This window comes from Mycteria americana, chromosome 7, assembly GCF_035582795.1.
Source record: "Mycteria americana isolate JAX WOST 10 ecotype Jacksonville Zoo and Gardens chromosome 7, USCA_MyAme_1.0, whole genome shotgun sequence".
NCBI classification, from domain to species: domain Eukaryota; kingdom Metazoa; phylum Chordata; class Aves; order Ciconiiformes; family Ciconiidae; genus Mycteria; species Mycteria americana.
In genome coordinates, this window is record NC_134371.1 from 59,096,631 (window position 1) to 59,120,288 (window position 23,658).

The window sequence follows — 23,658 nt, forward strand, 5'->3', positions numbered from 1 at the left end:
AGAAGAGGAAGAGCCTTTGAAGAAGGACGAAAAGCCGGACCAGAGGTTGGCATATCACGCTAGCAGAAAGGATTGGATAGTCACAGAGTAGATATGATCAGTCTTGAAAAATGGGCAGACTCCTAGATGTTTGCTTCTCACTGCCAGGGAGTCTCTCTTGTTCATCTCTCTATTCCTGCTCCGTAGCAAAAACATGCAATCTGTATTTGTAATACTAATTACCAGTAGCAATAAATACTAATTAAAAATACTTCATGTATTAGTTAACTGTATTAACTAAAGCAACTAACCTTTGCCATGAATCTTAAGCTTCTAACCCTGCAAATGAAGTGCATAATGCCATTGGTTTTTTCCAGGTTTTTTTTGTTTAATTGGTAGAAAGTTGCACACAACATACACTACATCAAATAATTAATATTGCACAAAATATGGGATGTAAGACTTCCTGTGAGAACTTTCATTCTTCCCCTTATGCATACACATTAAGGTAAAGTCCTTAATTACATGATCACACAGACAGTTTTCCACCTGGCACCCATGTCTTTTAGTGCGTGCAATGGATTCACACTGACAGTGAATTGGAGCTGTACATAAAACACTTGGTCCACTATTTTCAGGACTCTGGCCATTCTTGCCACAGAAACAGTAGGGTGAAAGAAAGGCTGGGAAGAGATGAAAAAGAAAGCCTGGGTTGGAAATGAAGGTCTCTGTCTTGTGGTTAATACTATTGCAGTGTTGCCCCAGGATCTGGATTCTGGCCTTCCTCAGCATCACAGGAGGATTCTGTGACAAGGAAGCTAGTTTAACAAAATCTTTCAGAGATTGTTGCTAATCTTTTGGTTTCTCTGCCTTCAGGGGTCAAACCTGACTATTTTATAAGTGCTGTAATGCTTCCAACTGCCTCTGAGGTCAGTGAGCATATTGCCTTGAACTTAAAGATGTGTAAGACGCCAAATACTCCAAACAAAGTCTTAAAACACATACCCAGTATTCACCAATATTCTTGCTTTTAATCTGTTCTGATAAGGCTGAGTTTATTTATCTCCCTCATCTCAGAGATACTGTAAGAATAAATTAACTGATATTATGGAAGTCACTGTGTAAGCTGCCAAGGAAGTCAACAGTGCTTCCAGAGCAGGGTTTGAATGCAATGCAAATACAGTGTAAACAAGGTGTTGAAGGAACTCTCTGTGTAGTAGTAAGATATTTGTTTGGAGGGGTGAGGTACAAAAGGATTTTGCTATATTCTTTTTGCAGGCTGGGAAGGCACAGAGAAGTCTCCGAACACTTATTTTAATTGTAGCTAACAAGTCAGATTAAGAAAAACTTTATCACAATCCACTGGCTCCTATTGAAACACGTCCAATGTTTCACATTATGATTTCTGTTTTAATCACTGCATCTTCTATGACTAAGACTTTCAGAGTTAAAGTTCATAACCAGACCTCCCTGAGAATTGCTGAAAGATGAAGAAAATCCTCATGATTCCAGGTTGCAAATCCTCCTTGTGCATATTACAAGGAGCCCCAAATAAAAAAACAATTCACAGGGCTTGCAGTAATATGGATAGGGGACAGGGAATGAGCCAACGAGGCTGGTTGTCATAACCCATCTATGGCTTAATCTCTGCGTAAATCTCTTTGTGACAAGTCAAAAGTGAGGACACCACATTTATTGGCTTACAAAATGTACAAGTCACCCTGCCCACACACCTGCTATCTGCAGGCTGGAAACAGCCAATCCGACCACTCTTACCTTCTGACAGATTCAAGTTAGGCTGTTGCTGTCGATCAGGGCAGATCAGCCTGATCAGCTACAGCAGCCCAAGCCCAGAGCTGAAGGACTGAGCTGCTCACAACGTGGGTAAGTACCGGCTGTCTGGGCAGCACACTCTCTTCTAACAAGCACTGCCTCTCTCTGACAGAAGGGCAGCGGGAAGGGCACCAGTGGGATGTCAGGGCTGACATCCCCTGTGGGCTGCCACATCGACTATAATGACCTACATCTACTCTTCACCATTCTTCCCTCCGGCTTTCTGCACTATCAATGCTGTGCTGCTACTCTCCACATGGTGCAATTAGGAAGAGAGATCACCCTGCTGTATACTAATTGTCAAAACCACTTATTTTTTCAGTCTTAGATTGGCAGGGGACAGGAACTTTTCCTTCTTTAAGTTTTTATGCATCCAGTACATAGACACATATAATGCTACTGTCAGAGCAAGACAACTGTGCTGCCATAACTGATAGAATAAACTTTATGTATTCACACCACCTGCTCCAGGAAGCTGCAGGAATTAGAGGTTTGCCAGAAACAGAAGATGAAAGGCAGAAGTACAGGTCTAAAGTAATCCCAAATAATTTTTATAGTAAAATTCATATTAGAGGGATAATTTGCAGTGGGCTATTGTGTTAAGTGTAATAGGTAAAGCATGGAGACATTCCTGCACAGAAAGTCTCAGCTTCATTCTGTTCATAGTTCAGTCAAGGCCAGCAAGTTTCCTAGAAAAATACCTCACTCTCCCATCCTGCAAACTCAGTGTCTATTCTGACTTTTGCAGACATCTAAATCCTTGTCTTTGCCTTCATTCGATTAACAAAGCCATCACATCAATTACTGAAGTTTACCAAAGAAAGAAGGACAATATAGAACAGTATTGGATCTGCCCTTGTTCAGTCCAGATCACAAGTTCTCTCCCAAGGAAAGAGCCATCCCATCTTCCTTCAGCTTGCTCACACATTGACTATTTATGAGTAAGAATGAAGACGACTCATCCCACCACCAGTACAAACCTGGTAAAATACAAGGCACCTCCTCAAGCAGTAGCCGAAAGCCACAGTCTGAGAGTTGAAAATTCTGGTGACAGGTTTTTGCTACTGTTATTATCTTAACTTTTTTGCTTTGGAACAAAGTGACATATTTAAAACTCAGCCAGACAGCAGGGCAAACATTTGCCCAAAAGGAGAGTCATTTGCCTGACAGATTTAATTTTAAAGTATATTTCATCAATACAATAATACACTAATAAAATCCACAGGTACCCAGGCGTTTAAGGCCAGGTGTTTCATCTACTTCCCTTCCCAACCAGAACAATCAAGTGCATACATTACCTCAAAAAATTTAAAAAATTATATTAAAAAAAAACCCAAACCAAAAGCAACCCAAAACCCCCAAGAAACTGGAAAACCCACAATATAGCTGATGACTTAAACTTTTAACCTGACAGCTTCCAAATGTGACCCACACAGATACTATACCTTTAGTCCTAAGAACCACCCAAATATAGCATAACTGCTAGTAAATTCTTAGGCTTGGTTTGTTGTTTGTTTGTTTTTAAATAACTCTTACTACTTCCTGTGGCCACCGATGAGTTTGCTATGGCAGTGAAAACATGCACTCCTCCCAGCGGGTGCTTCCTCTAAACAATCAACATTCAACAATAGATAACATTGAAGCATTGGTAGGGCAGCACCGGAGAATGACATACAATTATGTAAAGCTTTGAACAAAGGCATTCACAGAGGTCTCAGGAAATGGATTTTCGTATGACTAGCCATCACAGTACATGTTACGATAAATGCTGCAGGCACACAGTTCTCCTTAGTTACTTTGGTTCCTTGCAGTAACTCTACTTCCCCACTCTTAAATGTACCAAAATACATACTGAACTGAAAAAAAAAAAAAAAAAAAAAAAAGGGGGGGGGGGGAACACCAAGTTATCTTTTCAGTTACTTTTACGCATCTCTTATCTGCACACTCCAAGGTGACTGAAATGGCTCTTTCTAGGTATATCATGTCAGAGTGACATGACTCCAAGTCTGGGCATTTCTCAGAAATTTTATATTCTTCCTTGGAGAATTCAGCACCTTTCACTTGAAAGGACACCCCAGGAAGTATTTTATGACTTCAGTGAAATACTTCTTTCACCTTCCAGTTGAACTACTTTTTTTTCCCCTTGGCTAAATGCACATTCTTTATCTGTTTAACACTGCACTGATGGAGGACTAGTAGTCACTCACATTTGCAAACACTCTCTGCTGTGGTTTTATTTTTAAAAGCTGTTTCTAATCTTAAAAAATAGTTCCTTTTAGGCTAAGATAACATTCTTCTGGATGCTTTTGACTGAAGTGGCATTATGAAGTCTTCCCAAGAACAGTTTTGGAGTACTTTCATGTTGCAAGTCCCCAGTGAGCTTAAACTAGCTCATTAGCTCCAGACAACAGGATAGGACAGCAAAGCCCTCAGCACAGGTTGCAACAGATGGCAAGACCCAGTGTGAATACTGGGGCAATTTGTTCACAGAGCTTAGTGCTCCTATGTCAATATTTCTAGCTGAGCTTGAATTAGCTATCTACTTCAGCCAACTAAACTTATACAAGTTGTCACCAAAACAGTTAAAAAAAAAAAGAAAATCTATGTCCATTGAAAACTCTGCCACTGAAATATCATTCTGGAGGAAATTTTGAAATTTGAAAGTTTTAGATAAACTGTTTTGATCTTACTGACTTTAGAAATGAAAGAAATATAAACCAGGATTGCGGACAACACTTCATGCTGAATTAGTAATGAAAGGTCACTCTTCCTACTGAAGAAGATTTGTGAAATACATGGGGAAACAAAAACAACAAGGAGATTTTAAAGTGCATTTGTAAAAATCTCCTCAATTTGGGTTCTTTATATGCTTGACCTGTTCCAAATGTTAGATTGTTATGCTTAATTATCCAGGGATTTAAATACTTTACCGAACAATAATTCAGAACTAAAAAACTCTGCAGCTGCTTTCTGAGAAATCCTAACCTGAACTCATTTAAGGAATGACCTGCCTTCAGGATAGTTACTTCTCCAGTTCCTATACAAACTATCAACATGTTTTGAGGAAAGTTTTAATCCTATAAACAGTATTTCAATTTTTCTCAAAATGTCTTAGATCACACCTTATATAATAGCAGTTCTCTGCTGGATGGAGAAGAAAGAACCAAACAACCAGTTATAGTACCTTCATTAAAAAGTTCCCTTAATTTTATAAACGGTACCTTGGATGTAAGGTCTCGGTGGAAAATGCCTTTATAGTGAAGATAACTGATTCCCATAGCGATGTCATACGCCAGTTTCACCCTCACTGTCCAGGGCAGATGCTGGTTACTGTCTAATAGCTGTTCCAGGTTACCACAGTTGATGTACTGAAAGGACAAAGCAACATTTGTAATTAATTATTTAACTTCATATATTGTCAGGAATGTAAAATTCATCATTACACAAGCGTCCTCAGCTCAGCTACACATTAAAAACCTTTTTTTTTTTTTTTCCTTAAGGGCTAGGCAGGCACAAAGTTTGCAGATCAAGAGAGGCTGAAAATGTCTCCCTTTACCACCTGTATCAATGCTTTTATGCTAAAGATGCATGCAACAGCCACCACTGCATTAACTCTATGTTATTTAAATACTGGTATTTAAATGGACCCTTCAAAAACACCTACAATATAGTATCACCCTCTCATTTCAATGTGAGGAAAATAAGGGCAAAAAGGATGACAAGCTGGGTCTCATACAGAGTAAGTCAAAAAAGAGAGGGCTAAGTATCCAAGTGTAGGTCACAGAGCCTGATCAAGTTCCTAGATATCAATTCCCTAAACTGAAGCAGCATCAAAGAAAAATATTACAACATGTTGCTGTAAGTTACATTTTTTTACTGCTGTATCTACAAGTCCTAATCAGCAATCTGATTCCCACTGTGTTCAGTACTACATCAACCCCATCAAACAGTAGCCCTCATGAAAAGGAACCTACAAGATAAATGCTACAAGAGACAGTGAAATAAAGCAGCACCCAAATGATGCCAAGTAATATAACCCAGGGTTAAGACATGGCAGCTCTACTGCTCAAATAAGCATTACAGCAACACTGGGCTTATGCTTTACATATAGAGCTTTTATACCACAACAGCAGCTATGCCCTGTTTGAGTAGCTTCTTGTTTCACTCCCAGCCCCAGTCCCCAGCAACAAAGCAGAAAGACTAGCTCACTCGGGAAGGAAAACCTGGCAGCAATGCAGTGACTTCTCAAGACAATCCAAGTGAAGCAGACAGGATAATTTGCTCCCAAGCCTGGTCCAAGCATGTAATGCTGCAGCAGGCTGCACCAACTTTGCTCCTCTGTGCCAGACAGCTCTCCAGCTCTCTCTCAAGAGACTTTGCACTTTCCTGTGTCATTCACCCAGACAAAATGCGCCACCATTATCACGTTAAAATAAAAATCATAATTGCAGCTTGTTATTTCAGAAACTTTGAACTTGCTTGTATTTTGTTGGGCTTCTTTGTGTCTTGGAGCCTGGGGCACAAGGCAAACGTGAACCACACACCATGCAGTGTGGATGTAGCTGATCTCCTCAGACTATGCTATAGCAAAGAAAGGGCACACATAAGCCAGACTCTACTACTAAGTCCAGGGGTCATGGCTCACCTCCTGAACAGTCTACAAAAACCAGCTTCTTCCTTACAGTTAGGCCCTGTCTTTTTCTGAGCTCACCAGTTAATTTTGAAAACCTTTTTCAGCAGATAAATAGTTACTTGTGAAACTTGCTTAATGAGGCTAAATTGTTGGGGCAGATGAGGCACAAACCAATTTGAACTGTCACAAAGCAGCGTGGGGCTCCACTGCTCCCCTCAGCTACACTGCACATTCCGCAGGAACTGGGTTCATCCCAACCCATGCACAGCAGCAACTTCACTGGCAGTCCACGATGTGACCCCTCTGTCTCCCCCCTCTCTCTCACAGAAGCTCTGTCGACTGTTGGACAAGCTGGGAAGTACACATGCCGCGCATGGACACAGCGGGCATGAAGCATTCTCACCCTCAGCATTTTCTTGTCTCCTTTTAAATATGAACCTTTGGCCTGATCATGGTGCTGTGCATCCACCTTTTGTCCTTGAGCAACAATCAAGGCAAAGGGTGAGTACAAGAGTTACTTCTTTGTACTCAAATGTTCTTCAAAGATGATTAATTAGCTCCAATCTGGGCCAGATTTTAGATATCAACTACCTTCTCATATCAAAGGAGGCAACCCCACAGAAGGTGCCTGGGTCTAGGAAATGCTCCAATATTTAGCAATTTCATGTCCTTATGACTACTTCAAGATGCTGTTCCATATCTTTTGCATTAAACTAACAGCAGGAGAAAGAGTGCAATGATATGCAGGAAAGGATTTCAAAATAAGGTAGAGAGAAACAGAATGCTTCCTCGTATTGACTATTTCTAGACCAAACAGGCAAAAAGTATTTCTATTTTACAGTTAGGCAAGGAAAGCTCTTGAACTCCAGAGACTAATCTGACTGACATTTTAAAATACACTGTCCTGTTCTTAAGTAGTATAATGTTCTATCAAACTATTCTCTTTTGTGCTGAAGTCAAGATAATTTAATTACTCAGAAGTTTGTGCTTAGTGCATATCATTTTGCAAAATAAAATGCCTGCTGGCCCCTTTCCAAAAAAATCAAGGCAAACAAGACTTAACACACCAATGATAAACACTGAATGTTTAGGACTGCTATAGCCCAGGCACTGCAGCTGGGGGGGGCTGGGGAGGAGTTGGTCAGATGCCTACACTGGAAACTAGAAATTGCAGGCTGGTGCAAGCCAGAGATCCAAAACAACCTGTCCCTTATGCTAGGAGTTCATATGTCAGGAGAGCGGAGCAGTTCTGGAACAGGTCACTCAGAGGCTATGCAATCTCCATCCTTGGAGATTTTCAAGACTCAACTAGACAGAGCTGCAGCCAACCTGACTTAATGTTGGAAACAATGCTGCTTTGAGCTTTTCCAACTTTGATCTTTCTTTCTCATTGCTTTTATTTGAAGCCCTAAGGGAGCTAGATGACCTTGTAGAGCACTCAAGAAAAAAAAAATTTGCTTAATATAATTCAATTTTTTATTTTTTATTTTTTTAAATCACAAGTTTCTAGCATGCTTAAGGAAAAAATGCTGAATAAGATTTCTACATTAACTTCATATATATTCCCAGCCTCCTTGGAACAGTGCGAGTAGCACTTCTCATCCAGTTATGTTCAAATCAGAACAGTATTGACCAACCTGGAACAGAAGGCACTAAAGCACCTAGCTCAATAACCCAATTATAAAGTGTCACTTATCAATCATCTCAAACCATTTCACCTTTCTGACTGGGCAATAACAGACCATCCAGATCACACTACCATACTGGAATTCATTGGCAAAAGAATGCAAGGGGGAAGGGAATCGCTGGCCTGGCTTTCTATTTTGGTTTGGGTTAAACTGTGCCATACCATGACAGTAATTGCTCCAGAAATGCTAATAAAATAAAACAAGCAATCCATAAGAGTATTGACATACGTACTGAAATGTGACAATAGTTAGCTACTATTCTGAGCATGCACGTGCTTTCCTTTTCAATAAAGTAGCCTTCTGATTTGATCCATTGCTGCCATATTAGTTAAGTGCATCTAATATATCTATTCCCCCAGCACCCTTCCAGTCAAATTGGCTTGCAGGGTCAGTCACCCACCTTAACTGCAAGGACTGGATTCTAGCATGGGCTGGGTGAAAATTGACACACACATAGGACACAGCATGCATGAACTGCAAGAGCAAGAATCAAACCTGACTAACAGATATACAAAACCCACTAGGCCTCCTATCCGAAACTGCCACCTGGCAAGTGTGCAGACCTCATTTATTAGAGATGCGAGTTCTGGTTTTGGCTCTAATTTCTAGCATACTTCTATGAAGCACAGCAGGCTAATCATCAAGTGAACAACTGAACTAAGATTTTCCTATAGACATCTTTAAGACTCTAGTTGATCTCGGATTTTAGCTGGCCAGCAGGTAATATTTGCATGCAGAGTCCTGAATTGTCCCTAAGGCAAGCACCACACAGAGTTCAGTGCTCCCTCAGTGTCACATAAGTAATCCAATTCTTCTGGTCATTCAGGCTGATAATGCAAACAGCCAGCCTGATGGCCCATTTTTTCAGAGCCCTTCAATAACGCCTTTTCGGAACAGACACAAAATTATATACATAATTGCCTAATTGCCAATGCAACTGAAATAAAAATACTTGTTCTCAATCTCTTACTAGCACAAACCAGCTCTGTGTGGTAAGAATATCCTAAAGGATAGTAAGTGCACCTCTCCCAAAGAGAATACTGGATTTTGTTTTGTCCCTGAAACATTTCAGTGCTGGTACAGTAACGCTACAGCACACACATCATCTCAAAGTATTATTCTACTACAACAACAGCCATTGCGTAAGTGTACAAGCAATTGGAGCAGAGATCTGATCAGGCTACGACAACGAAAGCAAAGGACGCTACATTTCATAAAGAGACCTCACAGCTAAATGGAGCAGTGTTCAGACCTTTTCAAACTCTGTATCATCAGGTTGCAGTGAAACAGGTACCCATTATTTCTACTGCTAGCTTTTTGTCATGCAACAGGACACCAACAGTCAGTTTATCTGGTTGCTAGAGTCTAAAACTAACTGCTCTAGGTTGTTTATTTTTGCATTTACTACAACTTAACACAGCAAATTGAACACTGGTTTAAAAGACTGTTTTAGCTCACAAAAATATTCTTTTCCTACAAATTTATCCATGGTGAGAGCTCATGCTTTTGTTGCTAGAGCGGTTCAGCAAAACTGCATTTGTCACACCTCTCCCGAACCTTATGAGGAACGAGGGCAGTAGCTTCTTTGAAGGACAGGTTACCCAGAAGCTCAGCCAAACACAGGTGCTTTCTGGATCAAAGAGCGTTGAGGAGGCTTAATGCTATGAAATGCAAAAGTAGCAGTATGTAACCCTTTCCCACACAACAGTCAGGGCACAGGGAAACATGCTATTTTAACTTAAGAATAGGATAACAGGACTGCTTCCTTGCAAGACACTTGCAGTCACGTTATCAGACTCAAGCATATGAAAAGATGAACGGAATGAAATTCAGCATATAATGGTACTTACACATAGCATTACATGCTTCATTTCAAGAGACTAATACTGAACTTCAGCTGTCAGATTTTAGCCTTCAAAATTCAAAGTAAAGGTTTGAACACACCAACATGAGAAATTTTAAAGAAAAGGCGCATCAGATTCACATGATTCCAGCAATTATCGCTCAAAAACAAAGACTCCAAATATTGCTAAGTCTGAGGGGAAAGACTGAAGGGAATTGCAAAGAGTTTTCAATGCTACTTTGAAAACCAATGCTGTTTCAAATATGTAGGTCTAATATAAATAAGCCACCAGATACTGCACAGGAAAGCCAGAAAAAAGTTGGCCTGCTATTTACTCAGCTTTAAATGTCACTGCTTGCCATTTAAAAAGCAACAAATAACCACAAGACAGCCCTATACTGGAGCCCAAATGTTGCCAAAGGCAACGCACTAAGTGGTTAGAAAAGTAGGTGGGGAGAGTGCATTTAGGATGACAGACCAAATGAGGTAAGTAAAGAATATGAGCTCTGAGGACCCAGAACACTATAAGACAAGCAACTGAGATAGCATCGAATGAATATACTGGAGAAGCCCAATGAAGACAGCAAACAGAGAAGCAGGAGGAAAGAAAAACTAGAATTGTGGCTGTAGCACCTTCAGTGTGGAGAAGGAAGAGAGATGTCAGAGCAAAAGCCAAACTACATAGCCGGACTCTAAAAGGAGACCTGGAAAGCAAAATAACAACATTGCAGACATTGGCGACAAATGCATTGAAGCAGTGTCAAAAGAGACAGAGCTTGCATATTTGTATCCTTTCTAATGCTGGAAGTAAGAAGGTAACTCTCATGCCTAATAAAAGAAAGCCGAGATCTTTTCCACTCACTCAGCTTTCTGCAGAAGTTAAAAAAAAAATTTTAAACCACCCATTTCAAGGAGGACACAACCCAGTCTTCAGGGGTTGTGTGAACGAGTTCTCATATGTTTAACAGTCATCTGTCACACTCAGCACTCCCTAAGTGACTACTTTGAAGGCTTCTGGCTGCAAGACAACAAGCCAATGTACCCTTCTGCCACAACTCACAAAATTAGCTACAGTGGGAGAACTGGAAATTTCCTCATTTCCCCCACTGTTTTCATTAGCTTCAACTGTGCAGAACTGGAAGAGAAAGACAGTATCAGTATGTTCAAAACTACAATATGAGATGCTACAAGTTGATACACTGAGACTGTCTACCAGATTAAATTTAATTGTTTTTGAAGTTAGTTCATAGACCTCCACTTGGTTAAAAACAAAAAACAAACCAACAAAAAAAAAAACCCCAACCAGTTTAAAAATCTACAAAACCACCTCACCCAAGTACCTCTAAGCAGTAACCTTCCATTTCCATTAAATATCCAACACATTGATTGCACCAAACAAAATAAATTAAACATTAAAACAGAACAAGTTGGATGTTTAATTTGGGCTGTATGAGTGTATTTTTGGACAGCAGGTGAACTAATGTTGCCAGGAAGCAAACCACAAGTACTGAAAGAGTCAGAACATGCAGGTGAAGCAAGCACATTTCAGAACAAAACTCAAACTTTTTCATGAGACACCAGAAGGACTCAAGTGGCTAGGAAAAACAGCCTGATTGAAAGGACAGAAGAAAAGCCAAAAGTCTTCCTCTAAAGGCCACTTTTCTTTCCTGCTCCTCGGCTGCTGAAAACCAAAGGAAAAAACAGTCTGTAACAAAGTCAATTTCTCTTCTGCTTTTCAACCAATAGAAACAATTCAGTTCTTTAATAAAAAATTCTTAAAAGTGTTAACCATTACAGGATTAAAATAATCTTGCTTTAAAAAGTGTCAGCTATTCACAGAGGAGAGGGCAAGCGTCCTCATGCTATTGCCATGGCATGGTTACTCATCAGAACTCAGGACCAAAAGCCAAGAAACGCAACAGATCTACCTCTGTTTCTTCTTCCGTGTCAGTTGTGGCATTGATTCACTGGCTCCTCCTTCTAAAAAGGCATGTACTGGCATGGCTTATTTTATAACGACAAACAAGAATTAACATGCGCTAACTCAGGAAGGAGCTGTAATGAAAACCATTTGTTGCATTCCAAACATTTAAGTGCTGGCATGGAAGAAAGTATGGCAAGATTTGTCTTCCTTTAATTCTCTACATCCAACAGCTCTTATGGTCAGCATGCTGAATTTATCCCTTTCCTGTCATTCCATTCAATCAAGATTTAATGTTCACTTGCTTGCCTGCTGCTAGAAACAGAATACTGTAAGTAAGGCTTCAACTGCAGGCACATGGCAACAATGCACTATTGCAACCCATATGTATGAAGGGTTTGCAATACTTCAGGAAATTAGCTTATTTTGTTGGAACCGGAAAACACTCCCAGTATATCTATCAAACTGACCTTGATAACCATTTTTCCTGTAATTATATTAGCAGAAAAAACAGAAAACAAAGAAGGCCTAACAAAAAACCTGCATTTATAATCTGAAGTCACAACCATTTGGATTCCAAGTAGAGCCTAGTTTCAGTGCAGATAAAAATCTGGGATATGGCAAGCTAGCAATGGCATAAATTAGCACACAGGCACAGAAGAGAAAGTACCTTGTTGCTGACACAGGCAAGAGAAACAGCATCTCTACAATAACACTTCTGTTAGGAGCAGAAGGCTCTATCCATAATGACAGCATTTTGAACATACTATACACTCAGTTCTGCCTAGAAGCAAGCTGTAGCCCCTGATAAGGAGTCTTATTTAAATAAGGTCTTTCTCACCTTCCCCACAGATACCAGCAGTAGCGGCCCACAGATTATATGCCTGCAAGATTCCAGATAAATAACCTGTTTGCTTCATTTTTTGAAGTCTGTAAAACAGCTACAAGGATCTACTGAGTGCAAAAGTTATAGCACACAAACACCTCTCATAGTACAAACTTTGTTTAAATTCTGCACAAGGAATACTGTTTTTGAGCTGTTTCAGAGTGCTTTTCCAAGCGTCAACACTCCAGCTGTGCTGCAATGTCCATTTACATTTGAGGGTGCTCAAACACTTTATTGGCAATTATAGAATGCACCAAGATCTCCTATTAATATTGGTGTGCCAAAGCAAACATTAAAGGAATTTTCTTGTACAACTCAGTTTCTGAATGGTTTGGATGGCTGATAAGTAAAGTGAAATGAGGAAGTGAAACTACAAAACGCTTGTTAATTCAAGAATATGTTTCCTGGGGTCCAGGGTGAAGCGGGGTGGGGGGGGAAGGAAGAGAAAGCACTAAAAACAAACTGAATTTACTGGAAAATATATAAGAAAAAAATCCCAGACAAAAATTAAGGGCCAGCATCACAGTATCTATTTAGACTGCATCTCTTCATTCACACAAGTAACAGGAAAATCTAGTCCTCAAGGCAGTATTCAGTTCTTCTCCCCCTCATACCATAATAGTTGAGAAGCTTGCATCTTCTCACTCTTACTAACCTAGACATACTTCCAGGATATCAGAAAGCAACAATAAAAGAATTGCAGGGGTTGCAGTTCAAGAATGTTTTTCTTTTTTGCTTGAGACAATGGCAAATGGTCCAGTAGGCTTACAATGAGTGTCAAAACACTGATACTAAAAATCCCTCACCCAAAAAAACTCACACAACACACCCACCCACCCGCATGTGTGTGCCACACACATGCAGGGAACGGAGAGAAGGAATGAGACAATGGAGCTTGCTGTTTGTGGTTCAACATTTATCTGCCTCTTATCTTTCTTCTATCCTTGAAACATTCTAAGATGGAAGAAGAGGTTACCATCAGCAAGATATTTAGCAAGCCTTCCTCAGAACACAACATATTTAGAAGCATCTATCTCAATTAAAATAATAAATAACAAAGGTTCCTTGTGCACTATTACAGGCTCTAAAGTGATGAAACAAGTCAATCATCCTCCTACGACAGGGGAAAAAAATAATTAAATCCAACATATAGCCTGCGTAGCTGAAAGGAAAAAAGAAAGGGAGGGCTGGGGGGAGCGTGCACAAGAGACCAAGAAAGAGAGCACGAAAGAGAGCGAGAAGGGGGGAGGAGAAAAGGAGGTTTAACCATGAGCTCTCAAGCTCATACACAGGCATTTAAGAAAAAGACTAGAATTCAAAAGCTTGCACGTCCAGAAGTTCTCACTGAAATAACTGGTTGCTCATCACTTCTAATCTAGCACCTGCATGCATAAATATAGACTGTGCACCTGAAGTTAGACCCATATTTTCAAAGTCTTGGCTTCTGTCTTTGCATGAGGATTTCTTTAGTGTCTCTGATTATAGTACTTTTTACGCCTGAACTTTCTTCTCTGTGAGAACCCACCCTTTTTCTCACCTAACCACATATTGCAAATGCAGCTAGAAGTTTCCCTGTGCCTTCAGCACAATGCAGTGCTTACACAACTCTCATTGCTTGTCTGCTTTTGGTAAAAGGAGAGACTTTCTCTGTAGAGTTGTCCCAAATGTGTTAATTTACCTGGTCACCACCAACCCACAGTAGGTTTTTCCTTTAACTGATCTGCCAGCACTTCCCTCCTGAGACACAGCCTGTAAGGCCAGCTTGCACCCTCCATAAGCCAACATTTTTGTCAGCTTTCTGTTTCCCACAACTGAGCTTTTTACTGCAGCTTTTTGAGAGGCAATTCCACCTTTCTGTAAAGCAAGGACCCACTTGAGCCTCTCTTACTTATTCAAATTCTGTGCATGTACATGATAGGAAATCACTCTCTTTAAAAAGATGCATTTTGGGGGAATTGGTCAAATCATATCAGGCATAAGCCACAGGAAAACACACACAAATTCAGTAATTAAAGCTTCCTCCTGTCCTCAGAACAAGTGTTGCGAGCAGGTACAGCAGCATTTAACTTCCTATCAAACTGAAGCTATGCCACAGGGGCCCCTGCATTCTTGTTGGGCTAACTTTGTATAACCAACTCAAAAACTAAGTTAAAAAAATCCTCTATTGTTTAATGTTTTTCTGGAAACCCTAGGTCTTTGATCACTACAATCAGACAAGATGGTTAGCTGTCATTGGTGAAAAAGTAAATAGCCATTAGATGTAGGAAAAAAATGGAAAGATCATCTAACTTAAATAAGGTCTTTTACATGCTTTCCAAGAACCTGACTTTTGATATTTAAGCACTCAAAATTGCAAAGCTACAAATCAAGACTTAGCTGAAACTCCTGTGGAGGCCTGTATCATTTTTGCTGGAGAAAGAACGAAAGGGTCAAGCACACTACATATGCCACAACATCAGGCTGCAAGAGTATCAACTGCAGATGGAATTTCAGCCAGAACACTAAATTTCCTGCCTCCTGTCATTGAAAGCCAGGCCCCCTTGTGTGATTTTAAATGGACTTTTTTGGTATGTGCAGCACATCAAGCTGTGTTTGGGACTGAAGTCTTTTTTCCTTTTAACTAATTCACAAAAATATTTGGTTCCCAAGGAAAATAATATAAACAACATAAAGAATATATACTTTGTCTTAACTTCTGTGAAATAACTTCACTGTCTTAGACACACTGTTTTTTTTGTCTTACAAAATAATTAATGAAGCCTTAAAGTTATAGCATAAGGTTTAAACAGTGTGACATTTTCCAAATACCAACACTACCCTACCTTTTCTACAAGCTTTTTAAACTCTACTTACTTTGAACAGTCTAATTTACTTATTACAGGTACCATGTTTAGATTTAATTTTACATCCACTGGTGCATACAGATGAGTCAGGTTTACTTCCACCTTTAATCAGCCTAACTCAATTGCCATGTACAAGGTACAGTGATGGGTACCAGAGTCTGCAGCTCTTCAGCTATTGGAATAACCAATCATCTAGGCTCAGTACAAGTGCCTTCAGCATTATTTCAACAAAAATGAGACGTCTTTAGCTGATAAAACAGGATGATGGTGCTCACATCCTTCTAACCCTTACTCAGTCTTCCTAGAGTTAATAATCTAGACTGAATCATTACTGGAAATGGGATTTTTATTTTTTTGCCTTTTTCATGCACCCTCTAAAAAATATAGTTAGGGCAGACACCCCTCCCCCAAAACCAATAGAGTTGGTTAGTCTAGCACTCTCCAGTTAATATTGCATCAGGGCATGGTTGCTTCTAGAGCTACCCATGCTTCTTGACAAGGATCCATGGCACAGGTATGGGTCTCTTCAATTCTGCAAGCTGGGAAGTGTCAGATATATTAAGCCTTTCATATGTGGATCTCTCAAGTTGAAGAGAGACATGTTGTACTCCTCTAAAGAGAATGAATCCATGGGAAAAAAGGACATCGCTCTGAAGATGAAACAATATGATGCCTTGTATAGCACAGAGAAAGGATGAGGTAGAGCTGGTCATCAAGCATCAATCTACATTTGCTGAGAGCGCATTCAGCCACTTTTTATAAATTAAACTGAGAACCTAAGTGAACTGTTACAGCAAAACTGAAACTGACAGTCCATATGCTGTGAAGAGTGCAAAACTAAGACCAAATATGGCTCAACTGTTGACAAGTATTTTTAAAATTCTATCATGAACAATCAAGAGATGAAGGGAAGAGTTTGCACTTAAACAAGTTTATAAAAAAAAAATTATAACTGCATTTCAAAACGATCAAAGATGTACTAGAAATCATTTTGCAGCTACACAGGAACAAGAAAAAGCACAAGGTCTACATGTTGTCCTGGACAAAGCTATTGAAATAACTTATTTCAGATACATACACACATACAAGTACCTAATATTCAAATTTATAGATATCTCTTCTTTTTAATGTCACAATAATTTAAGCAAAAGCTAAAAATGATACTTTGATACAAGAAATCTGAAGCATATCCCAAGGCTTAGGACTTCAAAGATTCAGGATCTTTAAAATTTAATGCTAGAGACTTGTTTTGCCATGTTATAAACACATTCATCTTGGAATATAAACAGAAACTTCCTAACTTTTTGGCTCTAAGAAAAGTCCCTATTCCCTATGTCAAGATAGCTGCTGTACGCAACAACGAAGGTGATGCTTTCAGTTCTTCGTAACTTAGCCCTGGTATTCATGCACAATGAAGTCAAAAGTGCGGGCACTAGACTTGTCTTTCTGTACACGTTCAGTTGGTTTTTGTTTTTAACACAAAAAGATGGAGCCAATATTCATATGTGCCAGTAAGCAGGCACACAGTAGCACAGGTTTTGCATCTTGTAAATTCACCTTAACTCTATTTCCCAAAGTAAAAAGTAAAACACTGCACAGTTCTATATATTTTAAAAAAGGATAACAGAATTAACTAGATATTTCAAAGCATCTATTAGCTTGCAACAATTTTTCTGTGGTGAGATAATAAGTGCTTTTTCTCAAGAACAGAAACATAAAGCACTATGCAGACAGTGAACAGTCCTAACAGAATCTTCTGTGATGCACTCATTCTATTTTAGTGCCAAAAAAACCCAGTTGCAATGAAATGGAATGACTTCTCACCTTTACATTACAGACTAGCCTAGTCTTCCTAACACCTGAGTTATTTCCTGCTCAGTTTTAAACCCTGCTTCTGCTGCCATGACCCTTACACTCTTCTCCTCAGGTTGTACCGTGAACTTCTCACACAGTCCCCAGTCATTAAGGGGGAGTGCAAGTACTGCTGCATCAGACAAGGTTACCATTCTCTAGAGGTCAAATCCCTGGGGTCCAGATGAATAGTTTTCTCTTGACCTCGAAGGAAGTATATGCAAGGCCTGACTCTTAATGACTCCTGTAAGGGAAAAGCTAATGAACCCAAACAACCAAATTAACAGGGGAAATAACACAGATGTGTGCTGGCTGGACTTCTAGCCCTACAATGAAAGCAGCAAAAGGGGGAAGCAAATAATAGCAATAGGTGCTCTAGTTTTATACCACATACCCATTCTTTTCATCAAAGCATACCTTCCTGGAATTAAATATATTCAGTTCTAATACCCAAATCCATACCAGGACGGGTACAATGTAACCACAGTTTAGCAGAGGACCTGACACCTCTGACACACTTTCCGTAAGGCTAAACTTACACTTCTGGTACTTGGGTTTTATACCTGCAAAGGCCCGGATTGCCTCTACACGTTACACTTTCCAGCACTGGCACCAGTACAGCACCACTGTAAGAACTCCTCTTCTTCCTATTCCCGTGGAAGTGCATAAAATGAAGCTGTAGCAGTAACGAATGCTACTAAAAATATCTGAATTAAGGACAAAAAGAATAAAGCATGCAAGTAGAGATTTATTACAGTATTAATCCACAGGTCACACTATTCATTGGCTGAGAGATCATAAGGATCAATTTAATCTGCAGAATTTTACACATACTTAGAGTTCTTACAAAGTATAAGCAACAGTCCTTCTGCAGCATCCTAGAGCCAGAAGGCATTTAAAAATGCCAGCTGCCGGCTGCTGAAAGTCATCTGAAAGATATCCTTTGTCATCATAGCATGCTAATCTTTTTTAAAAGTTGCTTCAAAGTAAATTCCATCTTTTTTACACTACTCTGTATCCAGACTCATTCCCCTAAAACAAAGATGTTTAGAATGAACAGGTATATTCTCAGAGCTGTCAGCAAAAACATCCAAGAGAAAGTTTGCACAGTTGCTCATTTAATTTCTCCAGAAAGTCACAGCAGTTGCTAATTCCACAAGACCATAAAGTAAATAACTTGACATAACTGAGACCTCTGATACACTTAAATAAGATGTTTTATGTATGCAAATGAGACCAAATTGGACCAGAGTTAGGGACCAAATCTGAGGAGAGACAGAGGACCAAAACATCTCTAGAGTTTCCCCACCCCTCTGCTTTTCTGCTCATCCTCTTGAGTTTTCTCTTTTCAATACTACAGTCAGAAAGACTACGAAAGTGCCCGAGGAGGATTTCAATAAGCAAGGGTAGCTAATGAAAAGCACAAGATATTAAGGATACAAACTGATCTGGAAGTCTCTAATCAGTATGGTTTGTCTGTACACATTAGGTAATACCTAAACCTCTAATCTTACATTAAGGAAATGGCTTGCCTAATAATTCTCCAATTGTTTTTTTGCTAGAAATTGGACAGCAGCATCCAGCAGATGAGTAACATTTTCTAAGAGGATGAAGTTGAGAGTCCCTTGATTTCTTTTAATTTTCTACTTGGTGCCACCTTTAACACAACTTTCATCTTCTCTTCAGTTGTCTCCAAGCTCAGGCTAATCAACTTAGCACTGCAGCTTTTCTCTCTTTTGAGGGACAACCACCAGAGAGCCATCTTATCCAGGAACTAAACCTCAGCTGGTAAACAGGCAATACCTAAACTGGGAGCAATTCCTTTGCCCTATGGAATATTTGCAGAATGACTGATAAGAGGAACTACAGCTCTAAAAACACTACGTTCTCTAGGGTTGACAGGCTAGCCTAGTGCGATCACCAAAGCTGAGTTAAGTATTTGCAGTGCTACAGGCGTAAAACTAAAGTTACTCAAACAATATGAATCACACTCATGGAATAACCCTAGGGATTAGCAAGTGTTACAGGAGATGGGGGAAGGAGGGAGCAGGCAAAGAATGGTGCTCCTGGGCTTTTTAAAACAGTTGCCATCTGGAAGGCAATGTATGCCTACAATTTTTGCTATAGCATAAAGGTTTAGAAGAGGAGACCTAAGTGATGTCTGCCTGTTTTTCTCCATTCCAGGGTCAAAGACTCTCCAGAGAAAGATGCCTAAGAACCGAGGGGAGGAAAAGAGAGAAGCAAAATTAAACATTTTTAATGATAGATTCTGCTTGTGAAAGTTGTATATCAGAAGGACCTTCTCACTTAAAGAACTTACTTTCCCTTCCTTATAAAAGGATAATTCAGCACAATTGTAACAATTCTGAGAATTTTAAGCTTTTAATATTTTTTTCTTCCCAGTCAGTGCTATCTCCAAAAGTAAAAGAATATTAAAAATAGGAAGGTCTCCAAAGGTCTGAAACTCCACTAATTGCATTTATAGTTTACTTATATTATTGCTGTTGGGAAGAAAAGCAGAGAAGGAAAGTTTTCAGTTATCACAGAGGAACTTATTGAAAAAAACCCCTCTCTCTTCAAAAGCCACAGGCTGTTTCATTAAGATGAGCTTTAGGAGTACAAAAGGGATACACTATGAAAGGAAGGGGAAAAAAGAAAAAAAAAAAAATCTTTTCCAAACTGCTACATAACAGCATTCTTGTCTCAAAACAATGAATTGTGGTTGATGGTAAAAACAGCAGTGTCAAATTCAGTAAGCTATTACGGTGCAACTTGTTAAAATTGTCCAATAGCAATTATCTTGCCAAAGATAAAAATTAACATGTCTGGAAGGATTTCCGTAGTAATTTTTTTCCTGGGGTTTATGACACAGCTATAAAAAAAATTAATTGAACTGAAAATGTGCACAAGTTCAAAGAATTCTGTGGATTCTCTTAAAAAAAAGTTAAAGCAGCAGTCAAGATATTTTTCTTACAGCACTTTTTGCCACATACAGCTGCATTAAACTCTGTTGTCCATACTATACATTGCTAGCATGCATTGTTGCAGACAACACTACTGAGCATGCAGGAAACATTTTAGACTTCAAGGCACTTTCATGCACCTCTGCACGCAGCACCTGTAAAGTGCAATACATGAAGCAGCTGATAAGGAGAACTCACCAAACGGGATGCACAGGAGGAGCTAGGTGCACAGAAAGGCTGGCTCGCCCCTTAGTTATCTCACCATTGTTCCAATGCCATGTATACAGCACCTTAAAGCCCAGGCCGCCCAAATATACTTAGACCCGTGAAACATCTAATACCACACCAGATACTTGGGATAGAATCAGAAGGACTGACTAGGTAGTACACCAGCAAGGAGGAAGACTGAAAGACTGCAGGAGAGGCATGTCAGGCAGACAGCAGATCCAGCTGCTGGCTAAAACAATACTGTCCACTGCTCCATCATAGATCATGTGTTCCTATCATACTGCCACAGCCCTGCTCCCTGCCTGAGAAAGCTCCAATGCATGTCAGACCCCACACTGAGCAAGTAAAGCTACAGCTTCAGACTGTGGCAGCAGAGCATTTGTGCACTTTTTTACTATGATCCAGTATGAATTAGTAGACATAATACTTCTGTGTAACAATTAGCTATTGTTTGCAAAGCAATTTCAAGATATCCCAACCAACACATAATAACTCTCCCTTCCTCATCTTCTATATGCACAGCTGTCAGGGTTTTCATTTCCTTCAAGAAGGAATTATCAAGATGTATGACTTGTTCTGTGCATATATATACACATCTAATTATAACAAGATTTTAGCCTGACCTCTCTCTTAGAAATTCAGATAAACCTGCTTAACAGAGTTCAACAAATAATTTACAATTCGCAAAAAGGTATTAAGTGGCTTTTACATGCTAGACTGTATGCTATGTTATCTGCTTCAGTGTAATAGCATAGGCCTATAGAACCTGCAACGCACAAATAAATTTGTTTGCCTCCCATCTAAAATGGGTGCTTTGCTCATGCATCCATTCCATGGTAAATGTGTATGGAATCAGATCATATGCTATTGCTATTAAGCCTGGCTGCTCCATGCTAACTGGCTCATAGCTTCATGTCCCCTGGAGTGTATGCTGTCTGCTAACCCCCTGGCAGTGGCTCAGATCTGGTTTCTGAATGCTCAGCAGCATCTCATGCTAACTGACACCAGAGCCTGTACTACTATGCAAGTTTCTCCAAGTCTGAGGATGCTGTGTGCCAGAAAATTAAGAAATGGAAGTGAATAGAGAGTTGTCAGATTAGGAAGGTGGCCGGAAAACAGAGAGAGGCTTGAAGGAGAGGCTGAAATTAAGTTGGAGAGGCATGCAAGTACAGCAGGAAGCCCTGCAGATTCTTGTAGCTACAGAAACAACCCACTAGCTACAGATTAGAGCTGAATACTGAGAAAGGAATACCCAGTTCCTGGTTCATACAGAAAATGAGCACAGCAAATCTGTGCCCATCAGCTCAAAGTTAGTGAGGCAGTCTAACACCTGCCAACTCATCTGAGTGGTACACCTATTAAAGCATCTACTTCACTTTCCTTAAATGTTTCTTAACTATGTGCTTGCAAGGATAGATGTCCCTGTGACTCTAAGGATAGATACTGAACTACTTCAGAAGACGCATATGCCATAGCTTCTGGCTTGAGTAGAACTTCGAAAACAATATTGGATTTTCAAAACTGATAAGACTGTGGATTCAGAACAAGGCCAAAGTCCTAGTGCAGTCTATAATTAAACAATTCCATTCTTATTTTGAAAAAAACAAAAACAAAACAGAACAAACAGAAACTGCTTCTTACCCAACAGTTCTAAAAACAAAAGCCACTTGAGAGAGGACAATTAAAACAATGTAAAAAGCTGCCAAAAGGGAAAAACCCAAGGCCCACATACAATCAACACCTTTCTCAAGCAAAAAACCTGCTCTGCATGATCCACTGTGTTTAGCCTCCCGTATGTTTAAACATGCAAGAAAAGAAATCTGTAATGCTTCAGACCCTGCCTTCCAATAACAAAGTCCTGTATATTACTAATGTAGCCCCTTAACAGGCTTATAAAATCCTCAAGCCTCCTCTAACACCATTTGTGGTTGTTGCTCTGCCTGTTAATAGCACAGGAGGCTATTAAGCACAAGTCGTCTAAATCCATTCACCGAACATTTGCCGCGAGTTCTCAACTTCTTCTGTCATGGAAACATATACATACAAATAAACATGATTTTCCATCATGCCCTCAGACATAAGCTCCAAGTGATGCTGTATCCCTTTTACTTAGGCGCATCATCAACTATACTCTCAAAACACAAGAAGGGATAATTAAGCTCCTTACAGAACAGGTCCAGCATAGGCTAGCAAGAGAGGATTCTCCTTGTAGTGACTCAGACACCTGTTGAGCAATGGGCCTCTGAATCAACAGTTTCATCTCCAAAGAAGTGAAACCCTGGCAGAAGTTCTCTGAGTGCTAGTAGCATCAGGCTAGTATCAATTACGTTGAGGACTGGAAGCTAGGAGACCACCTTTTTGGACCACAAGCTGAAAAAAGCCAGCAGACAGTGGCTGATTTGTTTATCCTCCTGGGCTATATTTGAACTGGTGATTCACCATGTCCATCTTACTAATAATTCCTTCAGCTAGCCATTTCAGCCCCCTTCTCTAACTTCCAGAAGTCTTCAGAACTCAACTATTACTTTACACATACTTCAAGATGAAAAATGCAACTACTGTTGCCAGAAAACACAACTAATTCCACCCACTTGGAACATACACAGCTCTTAAGTTTTAAAAGCTCTGTAAAACCAAAGAACAACTACTGTATTGGACAAAATTGTGTGTGGATTCCTTACAACATCAGCTTATGATGGCCTTCAGTCGTGTTTTTTCCTATTGAAGGCATTAAATGTCCACCTTGGTCCACATAAGAAAAGCAGTGATCACTACATGTACTTTTATAATATGTCACTAAAGCCATTCTGTTTCTCAAAATTTTGCAGCAACCTTCTTCAGTCGAAAACTTTTCCTCTTTGGTCTCAAGATGTTTCAGGAATCTCTTCTGTTATTCTGAATTATAACTATAAAAAGTTACTCTTTGAAGTCTTTCTTAGATTTACTTGCTTGCCAGGAACTCAAAAATAGCTGAACAAAGCAAGCAGCTA

General features: G+C 39.7%; 1 protein-coding gene across 1 annotated transcript in view; it reads right to left on the reverse strand.

Annotated features, from left to right (window-relative positions):
• TESK2 (testis associated actin remodelling kinase 2) overlaps window positions 1-23,658 on the reverse strand; it is an 86,802-nt gene that overhangs the window by 21,449 nt on the left and 41,695 nt on the right. Inside the window, exon 5 of the mRNA XM_075508654.1 lies at window positions 5,034-5,180. Within this exon, the coding sequence (XP_075364769.1) occupies window positions 5,034-5,180 (147 nt within the window). The remainder of the gene's footprint in view (window positions 1-5,033; window positions 5,181-23,658) is intronic.